Source organism: Mauremys mutica, chromosome 15 (assembly GCF_020497125.1).
Source record: "Mauremys mutica isolate MM-2020 ecotype Southern chromosome 15, ASM2049712v1, whole genome shotgun sequence".
NCBI classification, from domain to species: Eukaryota; Metazoa; Chordata; order Testudines; family Geoemydidae; genus Mauremys; species Mauremys mutica.
In genome coordinates, this window is record NC_059086.1 from 31,865,565 (window position 1) to 31,876,524 (window position 10,960).

The 10,960-nt window shown below is 67.9% G+C and overlaps 2 protein-coding genes across 2 annotated transcripts; one reads left to right on the forward strand and one right to left on the reverse strand.

Moving 5' to 3' along the window:
- Nucleotides 1-53: 53 nt before the first annotated feature.
- LOC123349987 (mucin-19-like) lies at nucleotides 54-7,916 on the reverse strand (the record flags this gene model as incomplete). Its single annotated transcript, XM_044988322.1, has 11 exons — nucleotides 7,385-7,916; nucleotides 6,925-7,082; nucleotides 6,488-6,675; nucleotides 5,904-6,138; nucleotides 5,526-5,692; nucleotides 5,003-5,052; nucleotides 4,463-4,551; nucleotides 2,654-4,113; nucleotides 2,022-2,071; nucleotides 1,764-1,852; nucleotides 54-1,400 (listed from the first exon to the last, which is right to left on the reverse strand). Coding segments are annotated over exons 1-11 (3,852 nt in total), but the record flags the coding sequence as incomplete, so codon positions are not given.
- LOC123349988 (transmembrane protein 238-like) lies at nucleotides 7,476-10,639 on the forward strand. The gene is made up of 3 exons (XM_044988323.1): nucleotides 7,476-7,567; nucleotides 8,667-9,236; nucleotides 10,331-10,639. Exons 1-2 carry the CDS (start codon nucleotides 7,476-7,478, stop codon nucleotides 9,232-9,234), a joined length of 660 nt encoding a protein of 219 aa, XP_044844258.1. The 3' UTR covers nucleotides 9,235-9,236; nucleotides 10,331-10,639.
- The last annotated feature ends 321 nt before the right edge of the window (nucleotides 10,640-10,960 follow it).

A 10,960-nucleotide genomic window follows, 5' to 3' on the forward strand; every position in this document is an offset into this window, starting at 1 on the left:
GAGGGGCTCTGGGAACGGGCCCCTCCTTCCTCCCCGGCCTGGCTTCGGCTCTGCTCCCCGGATTTCCCCAGGGAGGCACTGCCCGGGGATGCGTCGCCAGCCTCCATCCCCAGAGGAGCCCCAGAGCACGGACTCTTCCCGGCGTGGGGAGCCCTCTGAGCACCTGTCCCCGGGGTCCTGGCGCTGCTGAGAGACCCTGGCTCGGACCGTCCCACGGCCACCGACACCGTAGCCAGCTCCGAAGGGCCGGCGGCCACGGATGCTCTGGATCTCTCTGATGGGCCAGCGGCCACCGAGACTCTGGATCTCTCTGCAGAACCTGGTGCCACCGACGCTCTCGATCTCCCCACAGAACCTGGAGCCACCGACGCTCTGGATTTCTCAGCAGAACCTGGAGCCACCGACGCTCTGGATTTCTCAGCAGAACCTGGAGCCACCGACGCTCTGGATTTCTCAGCAGCACCTGGAGAAATGGGTCTCGATCTTTCTGGCGAGCTTGGAACCACAGAGGCTCTGGACTTTTTGGATGTCTCTCTAGATACATCATCGCCTTCCATGCCCAGGGCTGCCACAGTGCCGGGGGTCCCAGCCTCCCTGATGGAGCTCGGGGAACTGATTCGGCTTCCACTCTGGTTCCCCGTCTTGCTGCGCTCTCTAGATCCCCTGCCTGGCAGGCTCAGCTGGTCCCTCCCCGAGGGCCGGGCGCTGCTCCATGGCCCCAGCTCGGACGGACCCACGGCCACCGACACCGTGGCCATCTCTGAAGGGCCGGCAGCCACTGAGGCTCTGGATCTCTCTGAAGGGCCGGCAGCCACCGAGGCTCTGGATCGCTCTGAAGGCCCAGCTGCTCTAGAATCTCTGGACACGGCGCTAGACCCCAGCTGGCTTGGTCTCCCTCTGGGGCTCTGGGAACGGGACCTGCCCTGCTCCGTGAAGGGGCTGGCGTGGCCCAGCGGGGCTCGGCTCCTCTCCGTGCTGGGCTCCCTGGATCTCTCGCCCGGCTCCATCTCTCTGCCTATCCCCGAGGGCTGGGTGCTGGCCGGCTTGGATGGACCCGCTGCTGCCGACGCCGTGCCCACCGCCGAGCGCCCCACGCCCACGGAGGCCGTGCCCACCGCCGAGCGCCCCACGCCCACGGAGGCTCTGGATCCCTCGGGGGAGCTGGGAACTGTGGCGGCTCTGGATCCCCCAGACTGCGCCTTCGGCAGTGGGCCGCTCTCCCGCTGTGGAGCCGCCCCGGAGCCAGCCGGGCCCTGCTCCCCGCTGCTCTCCATAGCTGAGGGTGGCACGGAGCTGGTCTCCTGGCTGCCCTGGCCCGACAGCTGCACCACGCCCGAGATGGTGACCCGCTTGGAGGGCTTCGAAGACAACTGCGTCTTGGCATCTTCCTGGCTCCTTCTCTTTGGGGAGGGAGGGCACGGAGAATCAGACGGGGCTCAGGGGCTCAGGGCACGAGCGCTGCAGGGGATTATGGGGGATGGGAATGGTGCCAGCCCCCCTCCCCCAGCACATACAGTCCCCTTGCCCTGGGGGCCCTACGCAGGAAGCAGACGTGGGCTCAGGCTCCGTGGCCTGCCTGGCGCTTCCCCAGGGCAGCTGGCCGGCGCCGGGGAGCAAGGACCGGCAAACTCGACACACTGAGGGAGGCCGAATGGGAGGGGGCCGGATCCCACGTGAGATTCGCCTGGCTGAGCCCCTGCATCCCCCCACCCGTCCTCACCTGCCCCCCGTCCATTGCAGCCCGGCCCCCTGGCGCCCCCTACCTGTCTCAGCTTCCCTCCCGTCAGCTTGTCCAGCGAGTTCGACAGGGCGCTGTAGATGGTCACGAACGTGAGGCTGCTCCTGTGCCTGGCTGAGGGGGTGACAGAGCGATGAGACACGAGGCAGCCACGTGGGGTGCTGTGGGGCACGGGGCGGGGGGGGGTTTCCGGCTCCCCAAGCCCCACCTCTCCCAGCGGGGAGGACTGTGGGGCATGGGGTGGGAACTTCCCTTGCGGTGGGAAGGAGAATTACCTCCGTACCTGAACTCAGGGCTGATTTCAACTTCCCCTTCGACTCCAATCTCTTCTCCCTGCGGAGGAAGATCCACAGTTCAGCTTCTGGTGACCCGGGGGCCCAAATATCCTGGGATATTCACGTTAGGGCCTCAGGTGGGGGTGACGGTACCATCCCCCTCCCACCTCCTGCTCAGCGACATTGGGGTACAGGCCACTGCCTCCCATTTGTAAAGCTCCAGCCCCTGCCCTTTAGGTGAATAGAGAATCCCCCTCAGTCTGGAGCAGTACGGTGCATAGGATACAGCGTCAGAGAGATCCGACTGCAGCCAGCAGAGGGCAGATAGTTTGCATGTGCTCACGCATACACACGGAGCAGGACTCTTCCTCTCCAGCAGGGGGCAACAGGGACACACACACACACACACACACACACACACACACACACACACACACACACACACAGCAGGTTTCAATAAGGATCCCAAAGCTCCTTAACCAAATTGATTATACAGACTATAGGAGATCTTTTTACTCAGCACTAGGATGCTGCCCCTCTGGGGTGGGGCACTGGGGCTGGTCATACAGAGACCCCTGATGCAGCCCCTCTGGGGTGGGGCCCGGAGGCTGGTTATTTGTTTAACCGATACCCCACCTACTTGGACGGCTTCTTCTGGCCGGCGCTGCGGGAGCTGGACCGGGCTTTGCCTTTGCTGCTTTCTCCAACTGTCACCCTGGATCTCGTGCCCTGTCTCTTGGCTCGATCCAACCGGGAGCTGCTCCGGCTTCTCTGCCCAGAGGGGCCCACGGCCAGGGCCGGCGTGGTGACCTCCGAAGGCCCCACGCCCGCGGAGAGTTGAGATCTCTCCGGAGGTGCAGCAGCAGCTATGGGCGAGCTGGCTGGCTGCGGAGAGCTGAGAGCCCTGGAGCCACTGGGCCGCTCGTGGGAGCTGGGGGTCACGGTGGCTCCGGTTGGTCCAAGTGCCGCACTAGATTCATGCTGGCTCTGGGAACGGGACCTGCCCTGCTCTGCGGAGGGGCTGGCGTGGCCCAGCGGGGCTCGGCTCCTCTCCGTGCTGGGCTCCCTGGATCTCTCGCCCGGCTCCATCTCTCTGCCCATCCCCGAGGGCTGGGTGCTGGCCGGCCTGGATGGACCCGCTGCTGCCGACGCTGTGGTTACCGCTGAGCGCCCCACGCCCACGGAGGCCGTACCCACCGCCGAGCGCCCCACACCCAAGGAGGCCGTGCCCACCGCCGAGCGCCCCACGCCCACGGAGGCTCTGGATCGCTCAGGGGAGCCGTGAGCCGTGGTGGCTCTGGATGCTGCACTAGATTCACGCTGGCTCCGGGAACGGGACCTGCCCTGCCCCGTGGAGGGGCTGGCGTGGCCCAGCGGGGCTCGGCTCCTCTCCGTGCTGGGCTCCCTGGATCTCTCGCCCGGCTCCATCTCTCTGCCCATCCCTGAGGGCCGGGCGCTGGGCGGCCTGGATGGACCTGCCGCTGCCGACACCGTGGCTAATGCCGAGCGCCCCACGCCCACGGAGGCTGTGCCCACCGCCGAGCGCCCCACTCCCATGGAGGCCGTACCCATCGCCGAGCGCCCCACGCCCACGGAGGCCGTGCCCACCGCCGAGCGCCCCACACCCACGGAGGCTCTGGATCGCTCAGGGGAGCCGTGAGCCGTGGTGGCTCTGGATGCTGCACTAGATTCACGCTGGCTCTGGGAACGGGACCTGCCCTGCCCCATGGAGGGGCTGGCGTGGCCCAGCGGGGCTCGGCTCCTCTCCGTGCTGGGCTCCCTGGATCTCTCGCCCGGCTCCATCTCTCTGCCCATCCCCGAGGGCTGGGTGCTGGCTGGCCTGGATGGACCCGCTGCTGCCGACGCTGTGGTTACCGCTGAGCGCCCCACGCCCACGGAGGCCGTGCCCACCGCCGAGCGCCCCACGCCCACGGAGGCTCTGGATCGCTCAGGGGAGCCGGGAGCCGTGGTGGCTCTGGATGCTGCACTAGATCCACGCTGGCTCGGGGTTCCTGCCGGGCTCCGGGAACCAGGGGTGATGGCCAGGCTCAGCTGGCCACGGTTCCTCTCTGCGCTCGGCTCCCCGGACACTGGGCCCTGCTGTGGAGGGACCCTGGGGTAACGACAGCTCTAACCACCAGACCCCACTCCCCTCCCAGAGTCAGGGACAGAACCCAGGTGTCCTGGCTCCCAGCCCCCGCCCTGCTCTAACCACTAGACTGCATTGACACCTGTCCGGCAGCCACCGGCTGCATCACTCCTTGCTCAGCAGTGCCCCCTAGGCCCGGTGAAGAGCAGGGCAGGCGGGGAACTCCTCTGGGCTAGTGTTGGGGGAAAACGCCCTTTCCCAGGACTCCCCGTTCCTGGGAGATGGGGGTCCTCTGCCCAAGTCACAGCCCCCCTCAGCCCCCTAGGTTAAGGGTTGCGACCCCCACCCGTCAGCCCTCACCTGCGTCCAGGGGCTGGCGACCTTTGCCCGGGACTCGGAAAGACCATCAAGGAGTTGAGTGGTGCTGGGGGAGCGTCTCACCGGGGCTGCTGGGAAACAGGAGGGGAGTGAGGGGCTGGGAGCGGGCAGGGATCCTGGCTGCCCCAGCCCCATCTCTGCCAGCAGGGGGCGCTGTGGGGAATGGGGCGAGAGCGCTGGCTGGGGTGGGGGGGCTCCTGGCTGCCCCAGCCCCATCTCTGCCAGCAGGGGGCGCTGTGGGGAGTGGGGAGAGAGCGCTGGCTGGGGTGGGGGGGCTTCTGGCTGCCCCAGCCCCATCTCTGCCAGCAGGGGGCGCTGTGGGGAGTGGGGAGAGAGTGCTGGCTGGGGTGGGGGGGCTCCTGGCTGCCCCAGCCCCATCTCTGCCAGCAGGGGGCGCTGTGGGGAGTGGGGAGAGAGTGCTGGCTGGGGTGGGGGGGCTCCTGGCTGCCCCAGCCCCATCTCTGCCAGCAGGGGGCGCTGTGGGGGTGCCCTGATTCCTGTACCAGCCTGTGCAGTACCTACCTATGCTGGGTGATGCGGGGCATCTGGACCCCCGTCCCCCTACGCTCTGCCTGCAGAGAGAGAGCCCTGATCAGAACCGCCTGACCTGGGGGGGAGGAAGGATGGCAGGGGCAGCCCCCGGCCCGGCTGGGATCCTCTGCAGATCTCAGAGCCCACATATAGGGTTCCCCCAAACCCTCCCTGATCTCCCCCCTGTGTCCCAGCCCCGCCCCTCCAGGCTTCCCTGCACCAGGCTCAAGAGGGACATAGGGGATCTATGGGCTGGAAAGACCTCCCTGCTCTAACCACGGGCCATGTTCCCCTCCCTTCCAGAGCCGCAGGCAGAACCCAGGAGTCCTGGCTCCCACCCACCTGATCTAACCACTAGACTCCCCTCCCAGAGCCGGGGAGAGACCCCAGGAGTCCTGGCTCCCACCCACCTGATCTAACCACTAGACTCCCCTCCCAGAGCTGGGGAGAGACCCCAGGAGTCCTGGCTCCCTGCCGCCTTCCCCCAGTCTCCGGCTGGCCCAGCGGTACCTACGTGGAGGGTTGCTGCCCCCTGGTGGGGCTGGCTGGGCGCTGCCTCCCGCTCAGCTGCCCCTGGCTGGGGGTCCGGCTCCCGCTGCCCGGGGGCTCCCCAAGTTGGGGTTTCAGGGCCCTGGGCTCCTCCTCCTCCTGGATGGGCCGCAGCCACTGGCTGGGGGGCGGCTGGAGAGATGGGGGAGCAGGGATGGAAGGATGAGGTCAGCCCAGCAGGACAGGATCTGCCCCCCCCACCCTGTGCCCCCTATGTTGCCCTGCACTCCCCACACAGTGCTGCCCCCTGCCCACTGACCCCATGCCCCTCACCCCCCCTCGCTGCCCAGCTGGGTCCCCCTGGTGCCCAGCATCCCCCCCACCCATACTGCCCCCGGCTGACCTTGGCGCTGCGCCCACGCAGGTCGGCGGCGTGCCAGGAGGGGACGCTGGCCCAGCTGTCCGGGGGGGCCCTCAGCAGGTAGATGAGGCGCAGCCAGCGTGCGAAGAGCGGGCGCTCCTCCCCCCGGGGGGCGCAGAGCTGCAGGTAGTAGACTCGCCCCGTGGCCAGGCACAGCTTCAGCCGCTGCTCCCCCAGGTCATGCAGGAAGATGCTCACCAGCTCCAGCGGGATCAGCCTGCCGGGGGTGGGGGGGCTCAGCCGGACGCCTGGGTTCCAGCCCCGATCAGGGAGGGGGGGCCTAGTGGTTAGAGCTGGGGGGCAGAGAGCCAGGATTCCTGGGTTGTTTCCCTGGCTCTGGGAGGGAAATAGGGTCTAGTGGTTAGAGCAGAGAGGCCTGGAATCTGTTCACAGGGCACTGAGATGCAGCCACCTCTGGGGTGGGGCGCCAGGGCTGTTCATGCAGCTGCCGTTAGCAGAGCGCAGAGCTGTTCCTGCCCCTGACTCCCAGACCAGGCCCGGCTCCAGCACGGCGTCCCCTAGTGCCACCCTGACTGCTGCGAAGGGCGCCCCCTGCTGGCACTCACCGGGTCAGCTCCAGCCCCGGCTGGACGTGAGCCCCCCTGGGGCCCAACGGCTCCCCCTGGGGCCTCTCCGTGGGGCGGGCGATGATCATGACGTCGGGCAGGAGCAGGGCGGGGCTGGTGGCGGCGATGCCCAGGGTCACCAGGCTGGCGCGGTTGTGCAGATCCACCAGCTCGCCCTGCTTGGTCACCTGCAAGGCAGGGGAGGTTTAGTGGGGGGGTCCCAGGCACCAGCCCCCGCCCCCCCGCTGGATCACACAGCCCCTCTCCCCAGGCAGCAGGACTAGAACCCGCGGCTTCCGGCCCCACCAGGGAGAGGCCTTGGCCCTGGGCCTGACGGAGCCCAGCCAAGGTGCAGGGAGGGGGCAAGGAGCAGCCTAGAGAGGGTGCCCTGAAGCTGCCCCACTCCCCCCCCCCCACCAGCAGGGGGCAGCACTCACCTGCAGGAAGTTGCTCTCAAAGAGGGGGGCAGGGCACAAGGGCTTGTACTCCCCCCGTGCCAGCAGCTTCTGCAGCTCCCCAATGACCGGGATCCACCCGGCGAAGGCGAAGTCGCTGATGCATTCGGGGAAGGGGTGCGGAGTCCTCCGCACGATGCCTAGGGGGGAAGCCAGCGAGAGGAGAACCCAGGAGTCCTGGCTCCCAGCCCCCCTGCTCTGGCCATTAGATCCCTCTCCCTTCCCAGAGCCAGGGATAGAAGCCAGGAGTCCTGGCTCCCAGCCCCCCTGCTCTGGCCATTAGATCCCTCTCCCGTCCCAGAGCTAGGGATAGACCCCAGGAGTCCTGGCCCTCAGCCCCCCCCCCTGCTCTAACCACTAGACCCCACTCCCATCCCAGAGCTGGGGAGAGAACCCAGGAGTCCTGCCCCCCCTTACACACCAGTCCCCATCCTCAGCCCACCTGGTGGATACATCAGCATGGCCAGCTAGCTGGGTCAGGCCTGACTTGTCGGGATTGGGGGTCCCAGGAGGCTGAGATCGTGGGGCACGTCATGGCAGCAGCAGGGGTCCGTGACTGCCAGTGCCCGGGGGCCCATGGCCCCAGCACAGGGTGCTCCCAGCATCAGTGCCCGCTGCTGGCAAGGCAGCATCACTGCCCCATGCTGCTCTGGGTCAGCCCGGAACCTCTGACCTGGGGCCGGGCATTGTGATATCAGCAGGCCCCTCCCTGCCCCAGGGCTTCCTCCGGCCCCCATCACCATGGCCTCTGGGTGCCTCACAAGCCGCAGGCTATTTACCCCCCACCACCCGCAAGGCAGGGCAGGGTGCTCTACCCATTGTAGGGATGGGGAAACTGAGGCCAAGAGAGGTTAAGTGACCAGCCTGGATGGGCAGGGAATTCAGTCTGGTGGGGGTGTCCCACAGCCCAAGTTAGTGTCCAGAAAAACAGGGCTACCCCTTCTTCTGGGCTGGGAGCCAGGACACCTGGGTTCTCTGGGAGGGGAGTGGGGTCTAGTGGTTAGAACAGGACTCCTAGGTTCTCTCCCCAGTTCTGGGAGGGGAGGGGGTCTAGTGGTTAGAGCGGGAGCTGGGCTGGGAGCCAGGACTCCTGGGTTCTCTCCCCAGCTCTGGGAGGGGAGTGGGGTCTGGGGGGGCAGCCAGGGTTGTCTCTGGAGAGGTTTCACCCATGCTGGGTTTATAACATTCAGCGGCCCGTACCCGTTCTGAATGGGTTAAAGACACCCTCCCCCAGGCCTTCCCCACCCTCTGGGCTCTCATTGGTCGGACAGGTAAAGGTGAGCAGGAAGAGGGGAGCGTGCAGCACAGCTGATTGGATAGTGCACACCTGGGGGCGGGGCTTAGGGGTAAGCAGCGTCTCCTTTGATCTTAGCAGGTAGAGCGAATCTGAGTGACCCCGGTGACCGAGCCAGGCCCCGCCCACCATTGTGTGTGGGGGCTGGGAGCCAGGACGCCTGGGTTCTCTCCCCAGCTCTGGGAGGGGAGTGGGGGCTAGTGGTTAGAAGGAGGGAGCCAGGACTCCTGGGTTCCCTCCCGGGCTCTGGGAGGGGTGCGGGGTCTAGTGGTTAGAAGTGGGGGAGGAGGGCTGGGAGCCAGGACGCCTGGGTTCTCTCCCCAGCCCGGCGTGGCCATCCCAGCCCTGCCCTGTGGCGGGCAGGGAAGGGTTAACCCGGGCAGGGAGCGATACCTGCTGGGTCCTGCCCTGTCCCCTCCCTCCCCTCCAGCAGCCGGGCCGGTTCTCAGCGCACCTGGCCGCCGCCTCCCTGCCCAGCGCCAGCCCGGATCCCTGCTGGGTCTGTGCCCCCCCCCCCGCACGCCCCGGATCCCTGCTGGGTCTGTGCCCCCCCCCCCCCGCGCCCCGGATCCCTGCTGGGTCTGTGCCCCCCCCCCGCCCCGGACCCTCGGGACCTGCCCCCCGCCATGGCCGCGGGGGGGCTGGGCCGGTGCCGCCTGGCGCTGGGCCTGGCGCTGCTGCTGGACGGGGCGGGCATGGGGGCGCTGCTGACGGGCATCTTCGCCCGGCTGCGGGTGCGGGGCCAGGACTTCGGGGACCTGCTGATCTACTCGGGCGCGGTGCTGGTCTTCCTGAGCCTGCTGGGCTGGGTGCTCTGGTACACGGGCAACCTGGAGCTGGCGCCCGACGAGCTGGGGCGCGACTACGGGGCCAAGGGGGGCACCCTGGCCCGCCTCGCCCGCAAGATCTCCCGCCGCTGGTCCCGGCGCCAGCCCGGCCCGCTGGCCCTGGGCCCCGTCCGGGGCAGCCAGGGGCCCCCGCCCCGGGAGACGGTCTAGAGGTAACCCTGCCCCCCGTGCCCCCCAAACCCTGCCCCCCGTGTGCCCCAAACCCTGCCCTGTGCCCCCACAAACCCTGCCCACAAACCCTGTCCCCGCAGCCCTGCCCAGTGTGCCCCCAACCCTGCCCCTAATGCTCTTCCCCCTGTGCCCCCCAAACCCTGCCCCCCGTGTGCCCCAAACCCTGCCCCGTGCCCCCACAAACCCCGCCCCCCAACCCTGTCCCCGCAGCCCTGCCCAGTGTGCCCCCAACCCTGCCCCTAATGCTCTTCCCCCTGTGCCCCCCAAACGCTGTCCCTGTGCCCTGCCCACCCAAACCCTGCCCCGTGTGCCCCTCAAACGCTGTCCCTGCTGCCCGGCCCCCTGTGCCCCTCAAACCTGGTCCCTTCTGCCTGTGCCCCCTAACCCTGCCCCCCAAGCCCTGCCCCCTGTGCTCCCCAAGCCCTGTCCCTGCTGCCCTTCCCCCTGTGTCCCCAAACTGTCCTCTCTGCCTCCTGCTGCCCTGTCCCCAAATCCTATCCCCTGTGCCCCCAAACCACGTCCCCTGCCCCCCAAACCCTATCCCCGCTGCCCTGCCCCCTCTGCCCCTAAGCCCTGCCTCCAAACCTTGCACCCCCTGTGCTCCAAACCCCACCCCCTCGGGTCCCTCCAAACCCTGTCCCCCCCCCCCCCACTCACATTGCTCTTCTCCCCAAACCCTGCCCCCTGGGAAAGGGCCAAGAGGGACCCCCAACCTCCCCTCCCCCCACCAGCACAGCGCCCCCTAGTGCCACGTCCCCCCCTTCCTTCTCCCCATCATCATCAAATGTTATGACTGTGGCTGGGAACCGGGCCCTGGTGTGGTGATGGGGGGGGGGCTGGTGTGGGGAGGGGGGGCAGGGGAACCCCAGGCCCTGGTGGGGGGGCAGGGGAACCAGGTCACTGGGATTAGGATGCTGTTCTGGGGGTCCAGGGGAGAGCAGCTTAACCGAGGGGTGTGAAACAGCTGGATGGGCCATTCTGATGGGTGGGGGGCATTGGCAGGGCCCCCCCGATACAATTATCCCCCCAACTCAGAGCCCCCCGTAGCTTCTGACTGACTGTCCGTCTCTTCCAGATGCCTTTTGGGACAGAGCCCTGGCGGGGGCGAGTCGCACGGGGGAATCTGTCTGGGACCAGCCCCCCCCCACCTCGCTGATTCAGAGAGCACCCGCGGGGCTGCGCGACAGACAGACTGATCCAGCCCCGGGACAGAGACGCGGCCCCTCTGGGGTGGAGCGCAGGGGCTGGGTATCCGGGGACCCCTCGCCCGGCGCTGGGACGGCAGAGCTTGGAGGCTGGGTGCTGGCTCCCCTGACCCAGAGAAGGGGCGTCTGTCTGTCTGTCTGTCTGTCTGTCGCAGGGAAGTGCCATTTGTATTTAAAACACTTCGTGTCTCAGACCCACTGCTCTGTGCTTCCTTGTCCTGCGTCGCACGCTGCGGAGTGGGGTCTAGTGGTTAGAGCAGGGGGGCTGGGAGCCAGGACTCCTGGGTTCTCTCCCCGGCTCTGGGAGGGGAGTGGGGTCTAGTGGTTAGAGCAGGGGGGCTGGGAGCCAGGACTCCTGGGTTCTCTCCCTGGCTCTGGGAGGGGAGTGGTGTCTAGTGGTTAGAGCAGGGGGGCTGGGAGCCAGGACTCCTGGGTTCTCTCCCCGGCTCTGGGAGGGGAGTGCAGTCTAGTGGTTAGAGGGGAAAGCCCCCGTGTCCCAT